Consider the following 26,359-nt stretch of genomic DNA (forward strand, 5'->3'; position numbering starts at 1 on the left):
CATACTAATAGACCTCAAGGACTCAAATATGAGTAGCATTTTTCATATTAATAATAGCTAGAATTTAAAATACAAACATATATTCCTTTTCCCTCATTCTGCCCCTCCACTTTGCCTTACTTCACTCTACTATGTCCAAACTTTCTCCATTCCTTTTTATTCTATTTCACTCAAAATTACTCTTACTCTGTGTCTTCCTTTCTCCATTCCCTTCAGCCTTTTTCTCACCTTTCACTTTTTATTCTGCATTTGGATTTTAAAAATAAAAATTAACATAGCTTTAATAATGGCAGTACATGGATATATACACAGACTCTTTTTACTGGCTCTGACTAAACGAAAAGACACTATAATTAAAAGACAGTAACCCTGGGTTTTAACACAGAGAAAACATATTGATTGGTTAACTTTTCTTTAAAGTACAATATCTTATCAATCAAGACCACTGATTTAACAAACAAAACATATTATAGCTCCACTTTAAGGTCATGCTTCATGGCAAGCAGCATAAGCAAAGATCTACCCACCTTTATAAAGCTTTGCATCCCAAAGCATTAATCTGCTTATGAGACAGGGATTCTCAGAGCCGGGTTCTTCTCTAAGGCATGCTTGGCAAAAGATCTGTCTAAAGTCACCTACAAACAAAAGAGGTCAGATAACTTTTACTCTCATAACATTCCTCCCAAAAGTATGTTTCCTACAATGACGTGAGAAAAAAATAACATTAATCTTCCCAGTTTGATATTAAGAATAATTCTGTCAATATCAAAGAATCAAAAGCCAATAAAATATTATTTATGGCCATAAATATTTTTTATGGTTTGAGGTACAACTCTAAAAATTAATCAAAATGTATAAACCAAAAAATGAAAAATTTTGTTTTATATTCAATGACATTTAAAAATTTGTGGCTATTTAAAAAACCAGTATTTTATTAGAAATAAGAAAAACAGGCAATATGCTTACTTGAATAGCTCATAATTTTGTTCATCCAGGAGCCAAGACGCAAAGCAAATTTCTGATGAGCCATAACCTCAGAGTGTAATACTTCTACATGAAGTGGATGTTGCGAGACATTTTCTGAATGGCTCTACAAATGAAAGCATTAAAAACAAAACAAAAAACTAGTTTTAAAATGTTTTAAATAAGTAATCTATTCTTCAAAAAAAAATCTTATATAACACAGCTTCAAATCTCTGAATTTAAAGGGCCCAACCCTACCTTTACTTAGGATGCCCAACCACTTCAATCATGTAATTGCTTTACTTCGGCTCTTGGAATGTGAATTCCAAAATTTTCTTTCATCCCTAATTCAAAAAATTACCTTTATATCTTCCTTTGCTTCCTGGCAAGCAGCAAAAGCACCTGCTTTGACAGCCCGACGGCCCTAATTATAAACAAACATGAGAATTAAGTAGTATACTGACAATCCCAATCAATAATATGTGTCCCAAAGGCCTAATGAGCTCTTAATTATTAATCATTTGTCAACTGCCTAAAGTAAGTAGATGGGCAACAGTTGGAAGACAACATAAATGTTTAACACTTTACGAAGCTTCTTCTTCCACTATAGTATACTCCTTTTAAGGACATGGATTAGGTTAATATTCCTCCTATATACCCGAGGAACACATTTTGCTTTGGATAGGTATTAAAAAAAAAAAAAAAAAAAAGGCAGGACCATAGAATTAGTAATATGCTAAAAATAGTTGCAATAAATAATGTTAAAAATGTCAAAATTAATGTATTTATTCATGCACTCAATAATTATACAATGTTACTTTAATAAATAGAAACAGATTAAAGCTGACACTCTTAACTACTTTTTGCCAATATATTCAGTAACCTTCTAATTATTTAGAATAAAAGAGGAAAGCTAATAGTTTATCTATAATTATGATACAAAGAAAAATCAAGTTTTAACCAATTTACCTACGATATAAGGAACAAAAGAAGAGTATGATTGTTCCTAACACAATACTAAAGAGCACTAGGCAAGGGCTCAGTCAACACCTGACTCTCCCAGGAAGCTGATAATGGATAATGGAGCAAAAGAAATCAAATGAAGCTCACGAACCTCTTTGTCTATGGCAGTCGTATGCAACTGGGCCTCTGCGAGCTCACAATCAAGAGCTCTTTGTAGACTGTATATGACATGGTCATATGAATGGTGTTCGTCATTGAAAAGGACACAATAGTATCTTTCATTTTTCTCCCTGTTAAAAAAAAAGATATATATTCAGGTACTGAAACAAATAAAGGAAAATGTGAAAAATAGACTAAAATAATATACAATATCTGTACCAAAGCCTCACCATGTAGTTTCTTACCATATGAAAAAGTACCACTGTAATACCAGTAAAGGAAGTTATTTTAAGTGGTACAGTGCCACAGAAATTTAAAAACTCTGATAACAGTATTATCGTTTCATTTTATTACTTCCAGATGTAAATTATTACTTTCGGTTTAATGGCAATATGTTTTTAATGCTACTCTTAACTCTTGCTAATCTCCTACTGTGGCAAAGGGAGATAGCTCTGGGCTCATGATCTTCAAGGAAGCAATAATAAATGCTAACATTTTATTAATTTTATTGAGTTTACTTTTGCTTTTACCTTCTATTTACTTGAAGTGATACTGGTTTTATATAACATTTAAGTTTAACAAGAAAAGGTGTACAGATTCAAAGTGTTAGCACTACCATGTGACTGAGGGACCTTAGGTTGCTTAAACTTATAATCTTGAGTTGAGATGACAGTGCCTCTTTCATGTTTAAAAAGAGTATAGTATCTACAGTCAAGAGTGGTACGAGGAGCTCATAAAAAATGCAAATACAGGGATCCCTGAGTGGCGCAGGGGTTTGGTGCCTGCCTTTGGCCCAGGGCGCGATCCTGGAGACCCGGGATCGAATCCCACGTCAGGCTCCCGGTGCATGGAGCCTGCTTCTCCCTCTGCCTGTGTCTCTGCCTCTCTCTCTCTCTGTGACTATCATAAATAAATAAAAAAAATTTTTAAAAAAATGCGAATACAGTTGTGGGCTACACAAATGTCATATTATCAGTTTTAAACAGTTTACAATACGCCTTTATAATATACTCAATCTTTTCAGGCCTGTTAGAGCTCAGGAAACGGGCACCTGGCTAGGTCAATTGGTAGAGCATCTGGCTCTTGATCTTGGGGTCAAAAGTTCAAGTCCCACATGGAGTGTAGAACTTACTTTCAAAAAAAAAAAAAAAAATGGGATCCCTGGGTGGCGCAGCGGTTTAGCGCCTGCCTTTGGCCCAGGGCGCGATCCTGGAGACCCGGGATCGAATCCCACGTCGGGCTCCCGGTGCATGGAGCCTGCTTCTCCCTCTGCCTGTGTCTTTGCCTCTCTCTCTCTCTCTCTCTGTGACTATCATAAATAAATTAAAAAAAAAAAAAAAAAAAAAGAAAAGAAAAACTCCTCCATGGTCACAATGCCAATAAGCAGTGAGAAGGTCTCAAACTCAGCTCTATGAATCTAAAGTCTGCTGCTGCTATATACACAAACTCAAGCAACTCCCTGTGTTCAGGCAGGTCGATTGCTAGTATCATATTTACCAATACAGAGTTTCTTAAAGGATTTAACTGACATTATCACATATCTGAAATTAAAACCTTTGTGGATGTAATCTCTAATGACCTTCATTTCCCCAAGCAGTTTATGGCCCAGCAAGAGTCAAAACAATACATTTAATGTCTTTATAAATTAAAATTCTTAATTCTCTCTCCTCTTAAATTAAAACAAAAAACCCTGTAAACTCAAAGAACAATGGTATTTGAATTTGTGATGCAATTTTGTGAAATTCCTAATATTACACAGAAAAATTCCCTGAAGGCCTACACTTGATCTTCATATCAGATCTGAAATTCTCTTGCAAGTTTATAAGTTAAGAGCAGACACTGTCACTGAAAGACTTATGTCTGTCAGAAATTGCTGGATTTTAAAATTTATTTATTTATTTATTTATTTATTTATTTATTGATGAGAGAGACACACAAGAGGCAGAGACACAGGCAGAGGGAGAAGCAGGCTCCATGCAAGAAGCCCGATGTGGGACTTGATCCCGGGACTCCAGCATCACGCCCTGGGCCGAAGGCAGGCGCCAAACCGCTGAGCCACCCAAAGATCCCAATTGCTGGATTTTAGTTTAAAAATGTTAAATCCCTAAAACTAGTAGGGAAATAATCCTACGTATCAAAGTATGTAACAAAGGGCTATCTCCTTATTCCCATCATACCTCTCAGGAAATCTGGAGGTTGGTCCAGGACAGGATCAAACGGGGCAAATCATTTACTTCTTTATCTTCTAGGATGAGTAGGTGCTAGGTCTCTATAAATCACTTAGAACAAGACCCCAAAATGCTCTTTCTTAAAATCAGAAGCTCCTGTTTAGGGTCTTCTTTTGTCTTATCTTCTGTTTAGTGCCTAAGCAAAGCATCTCATATAAATGGACACTTTGGAAGTATTCCCAAAAGATAATTCTCTATAAAATTTTCATAATGCAGTAAATGCATAAGCAGTAAATAACTACAACAAAAACATTTTTCCAACGTTTATTTTGCAATATAAATAACCTCTGCTAAAATTTCTCTCTTTTGAAAAATTTCCCCACCTTATTTGGAGTTCAGGAGGCAGTTCTTTTTCCTCCTCCCATATAGTCATTTCTACAATGTATTTTATCACTGAAGGGAATATTTTCCGGGCTTGGGCAATTACCTCTTCATTCAATGGACAACGTAAATTCTGAAAGAAAGTTTAGAAAAAAACATTACTACCAACGTTGTAGACAAGTAAATGGTTGACAAAATGTTATTAATTTGTAATTATTTTAGTGAATTACACCATCCTTTGGGAATGAATTCAAGTTGAGCTCAAGAGGGTTGCTATTCACATCAGTTTAGCTTAATTCCTTGTGGCCAAGTTGGTGATACAGACAGAAAGAAAAGGACACAGAACCACATAGCCCCCTTTTTAATGATGAATTAAAATTATGAATATTCTTATGAATATTTTCTGCCTTTCTGAGTAGTTTAATTATGGTAATATCAAAGAACATCTAGTTATCCCTTAGAGCTTACAAAAATTTTTTCTCATTATTTGAAGTGATCCTCATAGCCATTCTGTAAGAAAGGCAGAGAATTAGTGACATTTAAAGGATAAGGAACCCATTCAAGGTAAAAGAGCCTATAAATAGCAGAGATGACTAAAACCTGAGTCTTTGGCTCCCACAAAAAACAATGTTCTCTTTATTACAAACCACTACACCTCCTTAACAAAACACTTGTTGAAATCATTCAGCTAAAAAATGTGTTCAAATGCTCTATACTAGAAGTCATGAGAGAAATACAAATCAAAACCACAATGAGATAGGTCTTCACACTTGCTACAGTTACTAGAGTAAAAAAGACAGATAGTAACAAGTGCTGGCCAAGATGTAGAGAAATTTGAACCTTTTTATGCTGGCAGAAATGTAAAACGGTGCAGCCAATTTGGAATATGGTCTGACAAATGCTCAAAATACTTAGCACAGTTATATGACCCAGCAATTCCACTCCTACATATTTATCCAAGATAAATGAAAACATATGTCTGAAACAAAAACATATACACAAATACTCATAGCAGCATTATTTATAATAGCCAAAAAGTGGAAACAACCCCAATGTCTATCAACTGAAGAAAGGATAAATAAAATGTGAATATTTATACAACAGAACATTATTTGGCCATAAAAAGTAATGAAGTACATGGTACAACATGGATGAAACTGGACATTATGCTGGTGAAAAAAATCCAATCATAAAAGACCACATACAGTGTGATCCCATTTATATGAAGTGTCAACAATAGGCATATGTACAGGGACAGAAAGTAAAAAAGCAGTTGCTTAAGGCTGGGGAGAAATTTCCATAGATATGGAGAGTCACCACTGATGCATACAGGGTTTCTTTTGGGGGTGATGAAAATGTTCTATAATGAGGTGAAGGCTGAACAACTCTGTGAATGTAACAAAAAGCACTGAATTGTACACCTTAGGTGGGAGAATTTTTTTTTAAGATTTTATTTATTTATTTTTTCATGAGAGACACAGAGAGAGGCAGAGACATAGGCAGAGGGAGAAGCAGGGTCCCTGCAGGGAGCCGGATGCGGGACTTGATCCCAGGATCATGGGATCACAACCAGAGCCAAAGGCATATGCTCAATCACTGAGCCACCCAGGCGCCCCTGGGAGAATTTTTTTAATATGGTATGCAAGTTACATCTCAAAAGCTGTTTAAACAAAATAGTAAGCAGGTAAAAAAAAAAAAAAAATCAAGTAGCTCTTTAAGATTAAAAAAAAAAATCCAGTAGAAATTCAAGAACATAATTTTTAGAAGATTTTATTTATTTGTGTGTATGTGAGAGCGCGCTAGCATGAGTGGGAAGTAGTGGCAGAGGGAGAAGCAGAGTCCCTCCCTGAGCTGGGGAGCCTGACATGGGGCTTAATCCCAGGATCCCAGAATGATAACCTGACCTGAAGGCAGACACTTAGCCAACTGAGCCACCCAGGTGCCACCAAGAAAAGATTTTTTTTTTAAAGATTTTAATATTAAATCCTAACCTATCTACTGTAGACTGTTCTAGTGAACTGTATTTTATTCCATGTTCACCAAACTCTTAACCTATGCATTTTTACTCTTTTGTACCTATTCTTTCTCACTTCCCAATGCTTCATGATTTCAATTTTTACCTTCTCTTCAATAAGTCACCTGCTCTCTGGAGATCTGCTCAGAAGCATTTACTGGAGAGAGAGATAAAGATGCCAAAGTACCAAGACCAGGAACGGTCCACTACATTACTATTTCTTATATTTTTTTAGTTCAATGTATCTTTTTGAATTCTTCAAAAAAAGTAGTTTGAGGTGAAGAGTTAAAAAATATCAACTCATTACTTCCAAAAGTAATGAGTTACTTACCTATGTATCAATCAAAGGTAAGTCCTTAAGAAGAGGTCCAGTAAGTATATAAGAAACTTTCAAGCAAAGCATCTAAAAGCTTAGAAAATAAGGTCAATGAGAGGAAATAAAAGAGCTATAATCTAAAAGAAAAAAAAAAAAAACCAACTTAATCATCAACCCAGAAATGTACTGCAGAACAAGACAGAAACTGCTTTTTACATATACCAGAAAAAGGCCTCTCTTCAAAAGACATTGCCTAAAGCTGGATGATTAGCTGATTAGTATCAGCCAGATCTGATTACACTTGGTAAATCCTCCTATGACTGGCACAGTGCCATACACCTGGTAGAGTATGGCTTTCACATTCATCAAAGCAAAGATGAAACAAAATGCTATGTACACAAGACTGTCTTGCATGAAATGATTAGTTATATGCTAGCCATAGGTGCCTTTCTCGCAACTCCAGATAATCAATCAGTTCCAGAATATCCAGATTTACTTTTAGGATAAGGCTGAATGACCAATCACTTTTTGAATCTAATTCTAAATCCACAGAAATCCAAGAAAAGTTTAGTTCAGAACTAAATTCAGTGTTCTGAGGCCATTAAGATTCAGGAAAATCCCAAAAGGAATGGAAATCCATGAGGGAGAGGAAAGGAAGCTGGTTTTGTAAATTCAATGAGTCAATTTAACTCTCAAGGATTTTTTAGGTATTTAAAACACAAAGACAGTTTTTCCAGAATGACTAGTTATAGAATGAAGAGGTTATAGAAACCAAGCCACAAATTACTCTCTGACTTTATGCCAAAATATTTCAGTACCCTTTCAAAAATATTAGAAGAGGAAAGTGAAATAATCCAAATTAAAAGCGTTTGTTAAAACAAAAATGGTAATAAATTTGAAAGGATTAAATTGGTATTCCAGGTAATGGACATTTGGTTATATTTAATCAAGTAACAGGCACGTGATAAATATTTGTCAAATGAAGGAATGACCATCTGATATTAGGACAGGTAAATGAGTAGACAGAAGAGGCAATCTAAAAATCGAGTGAATAGGAAGGTAAATGGAGGATAAGGCTAACAATTGATGAAATGAGTAAAAAGCATATCTTTGTACTATTTTTATCTTGTAGCTTTTCATAAATTTAAAATTATTTCTAAGTTCAAGATTTTTAAAATTGTGCTAGAACTCAGAATCTAAAGATCTGAATTTTAGGTCCAACTTTGCCACTGACTAGATATGCAAACCTGAGCAAGTCACTTTATTGAGATTTTGTTTCTACTTCTATAAAATGGAGCTATTGTATCTACCTCATGAAGTAGTAATGAGGATAAAATGATAGGATTTTCTTTTTTAAAGATTTTATTTATTTATTCATGAGAGACGCAGAGACACAGGCAGAGAGAGATGCAGGCTCCTCAGAGGGAGCCCAACGCGGGACTCGATCCCCAGACCGGGATTACACTGAGCCAACCAGGCATCCCAAAATGATAGAATTTGTGTGAAAGATCTCTGTTAATTCTAAAACATACAAATTAGTATCAGAAGAAAGGTAATGGGAAAAGTAATAGGAGCTATAATACTATTACTAATGTGACACCTAACATTTACTGGGCCCTTACAATATTCCAGGCATATTCTAGGGCTAAGCACTTTGCATGTTTTATCTCATTTAGTTCTCACAGTCCTGTGAGGCAGATAGTATTATCTCCAATTTAGAGATAAACTGAAAGGTAGAAAGGTTGAATAACCCTGTCAACATCACAGAGCTATCAGTGGGGTTATAAAGCAAACTGAGGACCCCTATTCTAGAGCCCATCTATTGTACTCTAAGGCTTCTACCCAAGAGAAGACAACACATTTTACCTCTCCAAATATAATTCCATTTCTTTCCATTTTGAGTTTTGTAAAGTATACTATACACGAGTGGTCACACAGCACGAATATACAGGATACCAAGGGTTTCTTAATTATCCTTCATGACACACTGCAATGTTTTTTCTAGACTGTCATTTAGTTCATGACAAAGTTTTTGCTATTAAGAAGTTATAAATTTTTGCAGAAGCAAATTTATCAATTTTTTCCTTTTTATAGCCTCTGAATTGTAACAAAATCTTAGAAAGGCCCAATCTACTTCAAGATTATTTTTAAAAATTCACACGTATTTCCTTCTAACAAGTTTATAATTTGTTCCTTAAAAAAAAAAAAAAAAGGCTTTTAAAAATCCTCAATATAGAATGAAAAAAAAAAGTCCTTGATATTTCTGGAATTTATCTGGTCAAGCTTTATAGATTTTTTTCCCTCAAAAGGTTGGCCAGTTATATATGACCACAATTCTGAAATTGTATCTTTACTACCAGTTTGGATTTAGATTCTTTTATCTATTCCATTCTTTGTTGTCTATTCCTGCAGCAAGAGTCACATTATTTGGATTACCATGGCTCTCTAATATATTTTAAATTTGTTAGACCTACTTATACTCATAACTCTTGATTTCAGTTTTTCCTGACAATCCTTATAAATTATTTTTCCAGAAGAACTTCTGATTACTTTGTGAAGTTCCAAAAGAGTATTTAGCTGTTAATCTGGCTGGGGATACACTGATTTTGTGGATTAACTTTAGAAATGTCAATATTATATATATTTTTTTGCAAAATTGAATCTTCCAATCCAAGAATGATGCATGATTTTTTTTATTTATGCCTATCAGAGTACACTTTTTTTTTTATTTTATTTAAATTCAGTTTGCCAACACACAGTATAACATCCAGTGCTCACAGAGTATACTTTTCAAGTTTCTTATAATAGAGCTGGTAGATTTATTTTTTTTTCCAAGGTATTACATCTTTTCTCATGCTATGGTGAATGAGATCTTCTTTTCCATTATATTAAAAAAAAATCTTTATACCCAACATGATGCTTGAGCTCATTACCTCAAGATCAAGAGTCATATGCTCCACTGACAGAGCCAACCAACTACCCCTCCTCCACTATATAAATTTTTTAAAGATTATTTATTTTAGAGAGAGCACACGTGCACAAGCAGGAGGAGCAGAAGGAGAGGATGAGAGAATCTGAAGCAGACTTTGCACTGAGTGCAAAGCCCAACATGGAGCTTAATCTCACAACCCTGAGCTCATGACTGGAGCGGAAACCAAGACCTGGACACTTAACCAATGCCACTCATGTGCCCCTTCCATTACATTTTCTAAAAGCTATTATTGTTTGTAAGGGCATTCAACAAATTTGGAAACTTTCTCTTTTCTCCCTTGTATGCTTAAGAACAATTTCTATGTTTTTGTTATTTATTTGGTGTTTAATACAGTGATTTTTATTTTTTTATAGAAAAACAGATCAGTGTAATAAACACAACTTTTACCTAAATTTAATAACTTATTTTTTCATACATATATTTTTTATTCAAGCATTTTAAGGTAAAAATTAGTCATATTTTACCCCTAAATACTTTAATATATATATCTCTAAAAAAGAATTCTTAATTATAATACCATTATTATATCTAGTAATATTAGTAATTTTTAAATATCATCTAATGTCTTGATCATATTCAGTTTTCCTAATTCTTTCTAAAATATCTATTACATTTGGTTATTACATTTGATTATTAAGTCATTTACATCTAAATGAAATCTCCCATCCCCACTTCCACCCTTTTGTTCTTCATGACAGAAACCAGGCCATATTTCCTATAAAAACTCCTACATTCTAGTATTACCTTGAAATGTCCTACATTTTATATTTATCTTCCTTGTAGTTTTCTTTATCTTGTTCATGTCTCCCCTGTTATTTCCAAAAAGTTACACCTCAAGTTTTTAAGCTCAGGCTAAACATTTTTATCAAGTATATTTCATAAGTAGGGCCAGGTGGCTCAGTGAGCTAAGTATCTGACTCATGATTTTGGCTCAGATCATAATCTCATGGGTCATGAAATGAAAGCCCGTGACAGGCTCCATGACCTGCAGGGAATCTGCTTGAGATTCTCTCCCTTTCCCTCTGTTCCTTACCTGACCTGCACATGCATAATCTCTCTCTCAACTAAATCTTAAAAAAAAAAAAGAATATTTCATAAATGAGGCTTTTATAATCTTTCAAGTTTGAGATATAATTCACATACCACACAATTCGCTCAAAATATACTATTTAATGGTTCTTAGTATTTTACAGGTATTTGTAATTATCACGTCAGTTTTAGAACAGTTTCATCACCTCAAAAAAAAAACAAAAACTCTTTAGTGATTTCTTCCTCCCTCACCCCATGTTTCCATCCCCCTAGACCTAAAGAACCACTAATCTATTCTTTTGTCCCTATAAATGTGCCTATTCTGTATTTCATTTAAATGTAATCATATAATGTGATCTTTTGTAATTGGCTTCTTTTACTTAGCATAAGGTTTTCAGGGTTCCTCCAAATTGAAGCATGTTTCATTACTTCCCTTTTATAGCCAAATAGTACATTGTATCAATTTACCCACATTTGTTTATCCATTTACCAGTTGATAGACATTGGGTTTTTTCTACCTTTTATTTTGAATACCATATTATTATATGAATATCATATATTATTCTGTAATAATGCTATTTAATTATAACAATACCATGAACATTCGTGTCTAAATATTTGCTTGAACAACTGTTTTCAATTATTTTGAGTATATACCTATAAGTAGAATTGCTGGGGCATATAACAACTCTATGCTTAATCATTTGAACTGCTAGACTATTTTCCAATGTGGCTGCACCATTTCTACCAACAGTAGAAACTTTGTCACTAATACTTGTTATTATTTGCCTTTTTGATTATAGCCATTAGTGGATATGAAAAAGAAGGTCATGATTTTGATTTGCATTCCTCTAATGAATAATGACACTGGGCATCTTTTCATGTGCTTATTGGCTATGTGTGTGTATATATACTCTTTGAAGAAATGACTATTTGCCTGTTTTAAAAATATTGTCTTTATATTATGGAGTTTTAAGAGCTCTTTATCAGTTCCCCTTATCAGATATGATTTGCAAATATATTTCTCCCATTCTATAGGCTTTTCATTTTCTTGACAGTGTCCTTTGATAAAGTGTAATCATCTTTTTTTCCTTTTATTACTCAGGCTTTTGCTGACGTATCTATCAATCCACTGCCAAATACGAGGTAATGAAGATCTATCTCTATGTTTTCCTCTAAGAATTTTACAGTTTTAGCTCTCATATTTAGGCCTTTGATCCATTTTGAGTTACTTTTCATGTATTATGTGAGCTAGGGATCCAGACTCATTTTTTTTTGCATATGGATATCCAGTTGTGCTGTTACCATTTGATAAAAACATATTTTCCTAGTGAACACCTTTCATATTCTAGTTGAAAAACAGTTGACCACAAACATGTGAGTTTATTTTGGGGCTCTCAAATCTATTCTCATAATTTCTATGTTTATCATTATGTCATACCACACTGTCTTGATTACTGTTGCTTTGTAGTAGGTTTTGAAATAGGGAAGTGTGAGTTCTCCAAATTTGTCCTTGAAAAAGGCTATTCTGGGTCCTGTATAATTCCATATAAATTTTAAAGTAAGCTTGTCAATTACTAAAACAGAGAAACAAATTCCCAGTTGGAATTCTGATAGGAATTGTGTTGAATCTGCAGATCAACTTGGGGAGTATAACCTGTGATATTGCAATTTATAGGAAGAAATATATTTGGTCTTCACCATTTCTGGTATAGAGCTCCTAAAACGCTTGGAATTTCCAAAGTGATAAGAGGAATTTTTAAAGTCTTTCTTTTATTACATTAATGAAGTGACTTTTTGCACCTAAGGAGGGGGCTGGTTGCCAGGAGAATGAAACCATACAATCAGAGGGTTGGAACTTCAACTCCTACATCCCTGATATCTAGAGAGGAAAGAGGGGCTAAAGGTTGAATCAATCACTAAGGACCAACAATTTAATCAATCATGTGTTTATCTCGTAGAACACCCATAAAACCCCCAAAAAAAGACAGGATTTGGAAACTCTCCGGGTTGGTGAACACACATAGAGATTTGGGGGAAGTGGCAAACTTAGAGTGCATGGAAGATCCACAGCCCATCCCCAAATATCTTGCCCTATGCATCTCTTCCATATGGCTGTTTCTAAATTATAGCCTTTTATAAAACAGGCAATCTAGTAAGAAAACTGATTTCCTTAGTTCTATTAGCTGCTCTAGCAAATTAATGGAATCAAAAGAGAGGGTTATAGGAATCTCTGATTTATAGCTAGTTGGTCAGAAGCAGAAGCAAAGAGAATAACCTAGACTTCCAACTGGCACCTGAAGTGGGAGCAGTCTTGTGGGACTGCAACCTTAACCTGTGGGACCTGATGCTACTGCCAGGCAGAGAGTAGAGTTAAATTTGTGAGACATCTGGTCAGTATCAACAGAGAACAGAGTTTAATTGTTTGGTGGTGTTGGGAAAAAAACACCCAATGGACTGCCACATTAACAATTTTAAGTCTTCTAAATACATATGATATCATTCATGTGTGGAATTTAAGAAACAAAACAAACGAGCAAAGGGGAATGAAAGAGAGAGAGAGAGGCAAACCAAGACACAGATGCTTAACTATAGAAAACAAACTGATGGTTACCAAAGGGGAGGTGAGTGGAGGAATGAATGAAATAGGTGATGGGGATTAAGGAGTGCACTTGTCATGATGAGCATAGGGTAATGTATGGAATTGCTGAATCACTATATTATATACCTGAAACTAATACTACACCGTATGTTAACTAACTAGAATTAAAATAAAAACTTAAAAAAAGGAGAGATGTTTTTCCATTTATTGAAATCTTCCTTAATTTCTTTCAAGAGTGTTCAAAAGTTTTTTTTTTCAAAAGTTTTCAGAATATAAATTTTATACTGCTTTTGTTAATTTACTTCTAAATATTTTATTTTGATACTATACTGAATGTGGACTTTTTTTCCTCAATTTCTTCTTCAGATTTTCATTATTGATATAGAAAATATAAAAACTACAAGTGATTTCTGTATAATTATCTTGTAACTTATATTCTTGCTGAACTTCTAAGTTCTAATAATTTTTTTTGCGGATTCCTTAAAATTTTCCATATACAAAGTCCTGTCATCTGCAAATACAGCTAGTTTTACTTTTTCCCTTCCAATCTGGATGCCTTTTATTTCTTTTCTTGCATTACTAATTGCCCTAGCCAGAACCTCCAATACAGGCAGATGTGACAAGAGCAGAATCTGTTTTGTTCCTGATCCCAGGAGAAAAGTGTTTTATACACACACACACACACACACACACACACACACACACACACACACCTGTGAGTTTTTCATAGCTGCCCTCTATCAGGATTGAGGAAGTTTCCTTTTATGATAAGTCTGTTAAATCCTTTTATGATGAAAGTGTGTTGGATTTAGTCAAATGCTTTTGCTACCTTTATTAAAATAATCATGTGGTTTTGGTTTTTATTCTGTTTATATGGTATACTACATTAACTGATTTTTTTCATTTTTCATAAAATTGTATTTATCTTTTTCCCCAATATTTCACATTTTAAAATTTTAGTTAACATATAGTATTATATTAGTTTCAGGAGTAGAATTTAGTGATTCATCACTTACATATAATACCCAGTGCTCATCACAAGTGCCCTCCTTAATACCCATCACCCATTTAGTCCCTCCTCCCTCCAGCAACCTCAGTTTGTTCTTTATAGTTAAGAGTCTCTTATGGTTTGTCTCTCTTTTTTCCCCCCTTTCCTTTACGTTCATCTGTTTGTTTCTTAAATTCCACATATGAGTGAAATCATAAAAATATGGAACACAACAATTTTTTGTGTCATCATTGTACTAATCTTCTCTATATCGTTCCAATTTTATTTTATTTTATTTTATTTTATTTTTTTTGTTCCGATTTTAGCATATGTGCTGCCTTGTGGGCTGATTTTTAGATGTTAACCTATGTACTTTATTTTACATCCTGTGACGAGGCTCATTATGCCATATCACCCACTATTTGTAATGATGCTAATACTGATGACCAGTTTTAGGAGATAACAGTATGATACCTCCATTATAAAGTTTCAGTTTTTTCTTTTATGCCTAGCAAGTAATCTATGAGATGACAATTTAGAACTATGTGAATATTGTTCTTTATCAACTCATGTCTTAATGGGTTTACCATCCATTAATGAATCTTGTCTGAATCAAATATTTCCTCAAGGTTTGCAAAATGTTATTCTAATCCTATTATCCTTCCTGTATTAGCTAGCTAGTATTCACCTAGAAAGAAAAGCTTTACCTCATAAACTGGAAATGCTTGTTTAGCATGAAATACAATTCCTATTAAAAAGGCAGAATGGGACACCTGGGTGACTCAGTTGGTTAAGCATCTGACTTCTCTGTGGGTCTATAGTTATTTCCCATTTTCCTTCCTAACAGCCTGTATCTGGGCTTACTCACTTTTCTTGATTAGGATGTATATCAGATAACCAATTTGTTGACTACTTTTTCTTTAAGAAAAGCAATTATTGAAGTTATGTGTCAATTCTACTGTTCCATTTGCTCTTTTAGGTTTACATATTCTTTACTCTTACTTATCAAATTGCGTAACAAATAGAACAAAAAAATTCACTCTTTCTTTGAATATAGAGTGGAATAAAACTCCTTACACTTAAATATTGAAACACAAAAATCAGGATTCTTAATGGAATTGAGGTTTTTTTATTTTTTTAAAGATTTATTTATTTATTATGATAGACACACACACACAGAGACAGACAGACAGACAGAGAGAGAGAGAGAGAGAGAGAGAGGCAGAGACACAGGAGGAGGGAGAAGGGGGCTCCATGCCGGGAGCCCGACGTGGGACTCGATCCTGGGACTCCAGGATCATGCCCTGGGCCAAAGGCAGACACTAAACCGCTGAGCCACCCAGGGATCCCCAATGGAATTGAGTTTAACCCATACATACAACATTTCTTTCTATCTAACTACATCAAGCAAAAAATAATTAACAATTAAAAAAAATAATGTTCTTACCTCTTTTGTAGTATCTGCTCTTCCAGGTTCATGACTTACACAAAAAGGGCCAGTTTTCCATGCCTCTGTGTCTCCACAGTCACAGAATCCCCCTCCAGTAGATGTATGCATCTGAGAGGTGAACACAGAGTTTTGTCTTGAGTTTGAAACATATTACAAAGCAAGTAAGGATGAGATGATTCAAACAATAAACGTTCCCCAATATTTAAACTTTAACTGCCATTAATGAGATAAATAAACCAAAATAAACCAAATAAACCAAAAACCATTTTAGTTAACCAAAATAAATAAAAATCTGAATACTTAATTACAACAGAAACGAGCCTTCAAAGTTGATAAAATTTTTAAACAAACATGCTTTGAGACACCTAATACTTTTTAAAAATTTTATTTATTCATGAGAGACATACATAGAGAAAGAGGCAGAGACACAGGCAGAGGGAGAAGCAGGCTCCACGCAGGGAGCCCAATGTGGGACCCGATCCTGGGACTCCAGGATCACGCCCTGGGCTGAAGGCAGTTCTAAACTGCTGGGCCACCAGGGCTGCCCCTGAAACACCTAATTTTTAAATAATAGTTTTTAAACTGCATACTAATGGAGAACAGATTGTGAAGTGCGGGGGGAAAAAAAAAACCCCACTATGCAGCACCTAGAATGCTTGATTAATGAGACTTTTCTGCTTAAACACACTTCTAAAAATAATTAAAACAATACTTACATAGTTAAGAAATGTTTATTGTATTTACGTGTTTGATGTTCCACTGCAACTAAAATTATTTACAACACTTTTCCTTTCAAGAGTCCTACAAACAGGGCAGCCCGGGTGGCTCAGAGGTTTAGCACTTGCCTTCGGCCCAGGGCATGATCCTGGAGACCCGGGATTGAGTCCCCTGTCGGGCTCCCTGCATGGAGCCTGCTTCTCCCTCTGCCTGTGTCTCTGCCCACCCCCCTCATTCTCATGAATAAATAAATAAATAATCTTAAAAAAAAAAACAAAGAAATTACACAGAAGAGGACTGTACTGACAAAGGAGAGCACTTGTGGACCCTGCCCATGAAATAAAAAAGAAGTAGACCATATCTATACAAAACCATTACTGAAAAAGAAAGGCAAAAGATGCAGTAAGAGCTAAAACTGTAAAAAAAAAAAAAAAAAAAAAAGAGCTAAAACTGTAATATAATGCTCCAAACTTAATTACGTAGCCTCAAACAAGTACATGGGAGATATGAAAGCCTTTAATCAGATTAAAGTACCTTTAATTAAAATAAACTAAGAGCAGAAGTGGACAAAAAAGGAGTAAATGAGGCTTGACCGAACTCAGGGGAAAAGAAAACTAGAAGATCCTATCAAATGAATTCTAAATGACAAGGTGTCCAAGACAATAGATTCAAATGAAAAATTAATAAATAGCATTGAAACAAGCAGGAAAATAATCAAGAAATGAAAATGTGATAATTGAAGAAATAGAGGGTCAGAGAAAAAGGGATTGTAACAGAAATAGTCATAACTGGAGTCACCAAAGAAAATCTAAACAATAGAATAGAGCTGATATTTAAAACTGTAATCTAAGGAAACTTCCTAAAAAAAAAAAAAGAGGACCTGAATCTACACACTGAAAACACCCATGAGTAACTAAAACTCACCCTGTATGATCAACTCTGAAGTATATCCTACTACAACTGTTATACTTTAAAGATAAATGTCCTGATGCTTTCTGGCAAAAAGAATATTATCTAGTATCAGACTTCTCAGTAACAACATATAAAACAAAAGCAGAGCTACATTTTCAAGGAAAGAAAATGCAAATCAAAGACACTACCTCTAAATAAGCTATAAAACTACAATTTTGAACATGTCAGAACTTAGGGAATACTGCATACACGAGCCCTTCCTGGGGAATCTACTTGAACAGAGATCAGCAAACTTTACATTTATAGTTTTATGTATAAAGGAATAGATAGTGGGGCACCCAGGTGGCTCAGTCAGTTAAGTGTCCAACTCTTGATCTCAGCTCAGGTTTTGATCTCAGGGTCATGAGTTAAAGCCCTATGTAAGGCTCCATGCTGAGTGAGGAGCCTACTTAAAAAAAAAAAAAGGAACAGATAGTAAATATGTTAGGCTTTTCAGGTCATACAATCTTTGTTAATTATTCAAGTCTGCTGTAATGCAGAAACAGCTATAGACAATAAATAAATAAATAAATAAATAAACAAACATGGATGGGTCTGTTCCAATAAAAGTTGATTTATGGGCACTAGTATTTTAATTTTATATAACTTCCATGAAATGGGAATTTTAATTTCACATAATTTTCATGTATCATAAATTATTATTCTTCTTTCCCTAACCATCTAGAAATGTAAAAAACATACTTAGCTTGCAGGCTATACAAAAACAAGCAGTGAATCAGATTTGACCCACAAACTAGTTCACCAACTCCTAGAGGATGAACTTCATCTGACCAAGAAGTGGCTAGGAAGACCTCAGAAAAAGGACAGATGGTGAACATTTTATGTATTTAATTGCAGAGTTAAGAGCAAATCAAAAGTAATGACGTGGATGAAGAATATAAACATATGATCTCACAATCAGAAGGGCTACAAATAAGAATTACGACAAGGGAAAGAGAAAGTCACATAAGATTATAACTATTATATAGGTAATAAAAGGAAGTCAAAGATACCATTAAAACTGACAAATTAGGGGCACCTGGATGGCTTAGTCAGTTAAGTTCTGACTTCTGCTCATACGATACAGGGGTCCTGGGATTGGCCCTGTGTCAGGCTTCCTGCTCAGCGGGGAGTCTGCTTGTCTCTCTCCCTCTCTCTTTGCTTCTCCCCTGCTCATGCTTGTGTGTGTGTGTGCGCACGCGCACACACACACACACACATGCACGCACCCTCCTCTCTTTCTCAAATAAATACATTAAAAAAAACCTAACTAGGTAATAAAAAGCTAAGTAAAGGGATAAAAAGGAACTAAAGGCACCATAAAAATTACTAATCCAGAGGTAACCACTAGTACCAAAAGAAAAGCACCAAAAGAAATAAGAATATACAAGGCAATTTTTCTACCTTCATATATACAGCATACTGAATAACTCTGAACTCATCCATGATTACTAAAATGTAGCTGTACCAAAAGTAAAAACATAATCTTAGGATAGGGAATGGCATGGAAGCAAGGCACAAAATCTAAAAGCATTTAAAAAATCTGGTAAATTTAACATACATATTTAAAATGTCAAGACAAATGATAGCATAAATCAGGTTAAAGGCAGAAAACAGATCTTAAAAAGCAAACATACACTTATTTATGATTCAGCATCCTACTTCTAGGTTACTCAAGACAAATGAAAACATATGCCCACACAAAGACTTGTACATGAATGTTTAAAGAAGCTTTATTTGAAAGCTGGAAACAACTCAAATGTGCACCGACTGATGAAAAGATTATGTAGTACATCCATATAATGGCATATTACTAAGCAATAAAAAGGAACTAACCACTGATACATGAGAGGATCTCAAAGGCCTTATGCCAAGTGAAAAAAGTCAGATAGGAAACATTATATACTATATGATTGCATTTATATGATGTTTTGAAAAGGCAAAACTATAGGTACAGAAAACACTTCAGTGACTGCCAAGAGCTGGAGGTATGGAGGCAAGATGATTGAATGCAAAAGGGAATTTGGAGGATGAGCAAAATCTTGTATCTTGATTGTGGTGGCGGTTACTAAATTATATGTTTATGAAAAATCATTGAACTATACGCTTTAAGTGTAGATTTTATTTTATATAAATTATATCTCAATAAATCTCACTCAAGGGGATCCCTGGGTGGCGCAGCAGTTTAGCGCCTGCCTTTGGCCCAGGGTGTGATTCTGGAGACCCGGGATCGAGTCCCACGTTGGGCTCCCGGTGCATGGAACCTGCTTCTCCCTCTGCCTATGTCTCTGCCTGTCTCTCTCTCTGTGTGACTATCATAAATAAATAAAAATTAAAAATAATAAATAAATAAATCTCACTCAAAAACAAAAGTTTTTAAAAGACAAAGTTTTTGTAAAGTATGTAACAGCAGTAAGTAAAAAGAAAAATTAGTAAAGAAAAGCAATACACAGATGACATTAAACATATAATTAAAATATGAAAATATGTTAGTACTACAAACAGAAATGCAAATTAAAATAGTGGCATGCTTCAATAATCTGAAATCTAACAGATGGCAAAAAGGAATAAAAAACTTATTAAATAAAGATTGGGGACAGTTGTGGATAAAGAACATTTTCATGTTCTTTTACTGAGAATATAAGTTGACAGTAATTTAAGAAATACATTTGGCAAAAATCTAACAAAATTTTAAATGCATATAGCCTTCAATCCAGAAAATCTACCTCAAAAAATCTAGCCTCAAGCCTTCTTGAATACACACACACACACACTGGTTTATATCAAAACAAAGGTATATATGTATATTTCAGTATTTGTTGATTAGTGAAAAACTGGAAAAACATAGTTGTCTAGAAAAAGGAGAGAGTTAAATACATGATGAGATAATCCTACAAAGGAATACAAGCAGCAATTAAATAAGGTAGGAGAGTTGTTATATGTATCAACATAGAATTATCCCCATGACATACTATTAGGTTGAAAACAAATTGCAAGACTGTATATACAGTAAGATCTCATTTATATACACACTCCTCTTAAATATACAAATGCGTGTGCATGTTTGTAAATACATAAAGATTTGTAAAGATGTACATACATTAAATTGTATTTAGTTTAACAAAGAAAGTACAGTGGGATAGAACGGCAACTACAATTTTTATTTATATTTTTCTGTATTGTTTGAATTTTTTAAAAATAAGTTTTGTTGTATTGCCTGGGTTAATAAAATATGCATTTTTTAATACTCTTGTGTTCAAAGACAATATAAGGACATAAATCTCATCATGTAGGATTACAGCAGGCTGATGTTAAAATAGACCCTCATGGTTATTTTTATAATTAAATGTTAGTTATCAGCTCTATCTATGATCTAGTCCTTTTGATCCTATACTTCATTTCAAGAAATGTTTGTTGAAAGCCTCTATGCCCCAAGTACTATGAAAGACATAGCAGGTATAAAGTACTTGGGCCTTGTCCTGGAGAGTGTACAGTCAGATGAGGATAAAGAACACACAGATAAATATAATTGCAATTAGTAAATGAAGGTAGAGACACACACAGGAAAGGGAGAGAAAGAAAGACGACTGGAGAGGGCTTTGTTTTCTTCCCCAGATTTATTCTAATTGATTCTGGAATAATCAATAAAAGGATACCAAGGTTAGAAGCTGGCCTGGTTTTAGTATAGTTTCCAAGATACAAGAAGACCCTCGTTAGGGTCTGTTTGATCAAAGCTACATTATTGTGATCGTGACATCCTAGAATTTAATCTACTTATCAAATCAGTGACCTTGGTCCTGTCAGCAAGGATGATGGCAATATAAACCGCCTTGTCCCTATTATCCAGGAAGATGGCAAAATAGCAATGGAAGGGTATTTCATATTCATCATTCCAGAATTAGCAACGGGAAATGTTAGATCAATCAAGAAAATGCTTTCCAATAGAGTGGGGGGAAATTTTTTTAAGTTGGGTTTAGTTCAAACGGTTTTAGTTTAAAAGGCTTCTGTTTAAATGTTTCTGCAAGTTCTGCAGGTTTCTATACCACTACTTGTACATGTGGTATAATTCTTTCCTAAAGCAATTTGGCAAAATGTACCAAGAACCACTAAGATTCATTTTTAAAAAATTAACAGACCTTGTTTTTTAAAAGTTTTAGGTTTAAAGAAAAATTAAACAGAAAATACCAAGTTTCCATATACCCCTTTCCCCATCCACTTTCCCCTATGATTGATATCTTGCATTACAATGATACATTTGTTGCAAGTGAGGAGTCAATGTTAATACATGATTTTTTGAAGCGGTATCATTAACCAAAGTCCAAGATTTACACTAGGGGTCTCTGTGTTGTACACTTTTTTGGAGTCTAACAAATTACTAATGACACGTATATACCACTACAGTACTATACAGAATCTAGTTTTACTACCCTAAATATCTCTTGTGCTCACCTAGTCATTTCTTCATCTCTCCCACCACCAGTCCCCAGACCCCGAACTTTTAGTCTCCACAGCATAGCTTTTCCCAGAATGTGATACAGCTAGACTCACACAGTATGTAGCCTTTCACAGTACCTTCTTTCAATTTGTAATATGCACTTATGAGCCATCTCTTTTAGTAGCTCATTTCTTTTTATCACTGAAAACTATTCCATTGTATCGATATACCATAGTTGGTTTATATATTCCTCTAATGATGGACATCTTGGTTGCTTCCAAGTTTTGGCAAATATGAATAAAGCTGCTATAAACATTCTTGTGCAGCTTTGTGTGAAATAAGTTTTCAGTTTATTTGTGTAAATATTAAGGAACACAACTGCTGGATCATATGGTTGCAGAATGTTTACTTCTTCAAGAAACTGCCAAAATGTCTTCCAAAGTAGCTAGACTGGGGATCCCTGGGTGGCTCAATGGTTTAGCGCCTGCCTTCAGCCCAGGGCATGATCCTGGAGTCCCGGGATCAAGTCCACATTGGACTCCTTGCATGGAGCCTGCTTCTCCCTCTGCCTGTGTCTCTGCCTGTCTCTCTCTGCGCCTCTCATGAATAAATAAATAAAATCTTCAAAAAAAAAAAAAAAAAGTAGCTGCACCATTTTGCATTTCCCCCAGCAATGAATGAGCTCCTGTTGGTCCTATCTTCATTAGCATTTGGTGTTGTCAGTGTTTTGGATTTTGGCCATTCTAATAGGTGCATAGGGGTACTTCATCCTTGTTTTAATTTAATAACAGAAGAGTTGGACATTTTTCATGTACTTATTGGCCACTTACATTATCTTTTTTTTTTTCCACCTACATATCTTTTTAGTGAAGTCTGTTTCAGATATTTCACCCATTTTTTAACTGGGCTGTTAATTTTCCTACTGTTTAGTTTTAAGAGTACTTTGTACATTTGGGATACCAGTCCTTTATCACATACATGTATTACAAAGATTTTCCCCTAGTCTGTAGCTTGTCTTTTTATTTCCTGAAATGTCCATTTTTTAATCTAATAATTCCACTTCTGAGAACCTATCCTAAGGGAATAATCCTACATGTAGAAAAGTGATTTGCACATAAACATGTTTATAGCAAGATGGTCAGCTGGTTAAGCATCTGACTCTTGATTTCGGTTCAGTCATGATCTGAGGATGGTGAGTTGAAGCCCTGGGTTGGACTCCATGCTCAGTGTGAAGTCTGCTTCAGATTCTCCCCATCTCCCTCTTGCCCCTCTCCCTGCTTGCTCGTGCATGCTCTCTCTCAAAATAGATAAATCTTAAAAAAAAAAAAAAAAGATGTTTATAGCAACACTGCTGACCATAAAAAAAACACAACTGAATCCTAATTACATTCCCCAATAATAGGTAAATAAAGTATGGCTAAAGATTATATACAGAATGTTTTAAAAGAAACACCAAAAATTGAAAGCATTTTACATATTCTGTTTTTCCATATAAAAGTATACCATGAGAATTTTTTTCTTTCACAACTTTATAAACTTCATTTGAAAACATTTATTTCTAATTAAAGGGGATGATAGTATGAATATAGGCATACCTGAGAGGACAGGTTCAGTTTCAGACCACGAAATGTAGCAAATAGCCTAATAAAGTGAGTCTAATGACTTTTTTGGTTTTTCAGTACATAAAAAAGCTACATTTACACTACACTATAGTCTATTAAGTATCTAAATTATTAAGTGCCATTATGTCTAGAAAATGATGTATATACCTTAATTTAAAAATACTTTACTGTTAAAAATGCTAACCATGATGGTGCCTGGTTGGCTTAGTTAAGCATCTGCCTTCAGCTCTGGTCATGATCTCAGGGTCCTGGGATAGTCAGGTTCCCTGCTCAGTGGGGTGTCTGTTTCTCCTTCTGCCTGTCTCTCCCCTGCTCGTGCTCTTTTTCTCTCTCTTAAATAAATCTTAAACAAACAAAAAAGCTAACCATCATCTAAGGTTTCAGTCATAACCCTGGTGGAGGGTCTTCCCTTGATGTAGATGGCTGCTGACTGATAAGGGTGGTGGTTGCTGAAGAAGAGGTGGCTGTGGCAATTTCTTAAAATAAGACAACAATGACGTATACCACACTGACTGACTCTTTCATGAACAATTCCTCTTTTCTATGCAATGTTTTTGATAGCACACTAGAACTTCTTCCAAAATTGAAGTCAATCTTCTCAAGCCCAACCACTAATTTATCAATTATGTTTATGTAATATTCTAAATCTTTTGATATCATTTCAACAATCTTCACCAGGAGTAAATTCTGTCTCAAGAAACTTCTTTCTCTGCTCATCTATCAAAAGCAACTCCTCATCCATTACAGTTTTATCATGAGATTGCAATTCAGTCATATCTTCAGGCTCCACTTCTCATTCTAGTTCTCTTGCTATTTATTCCCAACACAACTGCAACTATTTTCCTCCACTGAAGTCTTTTAAGTCATGAACCCCTCAAAGTCATCCATGAGGGTTGGAATCAACCTCTTCCAAATTCTTATTCATGTTTTTTGCTTCTTCGCATGAATCATGAATGTTCTTAATAGCATCTAAAATCGACGAATCCTTTCCATGAACTTTTCAATTTACTTTGCCCAGACCCATCAGAGGAATCACTATCTATAGTAGCTGCAGTTTTATGACATGTATTTCTTAAATAATAAGACGTGAAAGTTGAAATGACCCCTTGATCCATGGGCTGCAGAATGGATGCTATGTGAGCATCAAAACAACATTCATCTTTTTGTACATCTCCATCAGAGCTTGTGGGTAACCAGATGCACTGTCAATGAGTAGTCATACTTGGAAAACAATCTTTTTTACTAAGCAGTAGGTCTCAACAGTGGACTTAAAATATTTAGTAAACCATGTTGTAAACAGAAATGTTGTCAACTAGGCTTTGTTGTTCCATTTATAGAGCACAGGCAAACTAGGTTTTACCTAATTCTTAAGCGCCCCGGGATTTTCAGAAACGTAAATGATGGCTTCAACTTTAAGCCATCAGTTGCAATAGCCTGTAACAAAAAAGTCAGCATATCTTTTGAATCTTTAATTTTTTTATAATAAATTTATTTTTTATTGGTGTTCAATTTGCAAACATACAGAATAACACCCAGTGCTCATCCTGTCAAGTGCCCCCCTTAGTGCCCGCCACCCAGTCACCCCCACCCCCCGCCCACCTCCCCTTCCACCACCCCTAGTTCGTTTCCCAGAGTTAGGAGTCTTCCATGTTCTGTCTTCAGTGGTAGAATTCTCTTTTGAATCTTTAAAGCCAGGCAATGACTTCTCTCTGGCTATTAAAGTCCTAGATGGAATCTTCTTCCAATACAAGGCTGTTTTGCCTACACTGAAGAACCGTTGTTGAGCCACCTTCATTAATGAACTTACCTAGATCTTCTGGATAACTTGCTGCAGTTGTCTACATTAGCACTTATTGCTTCACCTCGCACTTTATGTTATAGAGATGGCTTCTTTCTTTAAATCTCATGAACCAACTTCTGCCAGCTTCAAACATTTCTTCAGTAGTTTCCTCACTTCTCTCAGTCTTTACAGAATTATAAGAGGGTTATGGCCTTGCTCTGGATTAGATTTTGGCTTAAGAGAATGTTGTAGTTGATCTGATCTTCTATCTAGACCACTCAGACTTATCACCAATAATGGTATTTTGCTTCCTAATCGTTCATGTGTTCACTGGAGTAGCAGTTTTAATTCTCTCAAGAACTTTCCTTTGCATGCTAACTGACACAAGGGGTCTGGCTTTCAGCCCAACTCAGCTTTCACCATAATCATTTCTAGCTTTTGATTTAAAGTGAGAGATGTGTGACTCTTCCTTTCCCTTGAATACTTAAAGGCCATTGCAGAGTTATTAACTGGCATAAATACAATACATTTGAGTCTCAGGAAATAGGGAGGCCTGAGGAGAATGAGAAAGATAGAGGAACGGCCAGTCAGTGGAGCAGTCAGGACACAACCTTTATCAATTAAATTTGTCATCCTATATGGGTGCAGTTTGTGACAGCCCAGAACAATTAAAATAGTAATATCAAAGATCACTGATCACCATAACAAATATAATAATGAAAAAGCCTGAACTATTGTGAGAAGTACCAAAATATGACACAGATACGGTGTTATCAACTATTGTCACCACTTTCTTTGTTAGATCCTAAGACCCTATTTAACTGACTAT

The 26,359-nt window shown here is 34.9% G+C and overlaps 1 protein-coding gene across 7 annotated transcripts in view; it reads right to left on the minus strand.

Moving 5' to 3' along the window:
- UBR1 (ubiquitin protein ligase E3 component n-recognin 1) overlaps positions 1-26,359 on the minus strand; it is a 139,496-nt gene that overhangs the window by 85,192 nt on the left and 27,945 nt on the right. For all 7 annotated transcript variants that reach the window (XR_007407376.1, XM_035709130.2, XM_025473034.3 and 4 more), the window contains 6 exons: positions 16,023-16,133; positions 4,637-4,767; positions 2,078-2,216; positions 1,325-1,387; positions 967-1,090; positions 528-635 (listed from right to left, as the gene is read on the minus strand). Coding sequence is in view for 6 of the 7 variants with exons in the window: in XM_035709130.2 (XP_035565023.1) it covers positions 528-635; positions 967-1,090; positions 1,325-1,387; positions 2,078-2,216; positions 4,637-4,767; positions 16,023-16,133 (676 nt within the window). In the remaining variant the exon portion in view is untranslated. The remainder of the gene's footprint in view (positions 1-527; positions 636-966; positions 1,091-1,324; positions 1,388-2,077; positions 2,217-4,636; positions 4,768-16,022; positions 16,134-26,359) is intronic.

This window comes from Canis lupus, chromosome 30 (assembly GCF_003254725.2).
Source record: "Canis lupus dingo isolate Sandy chromosome 30, ASM325472v2, whole genome shotgun sequence".
In the NCBI taxonomy this organism is placed as follows: Eukaryota; Metazoa; Chordata; class Mammalia; order Carnivora; family Canidae; genus Canis; species Canis lupus.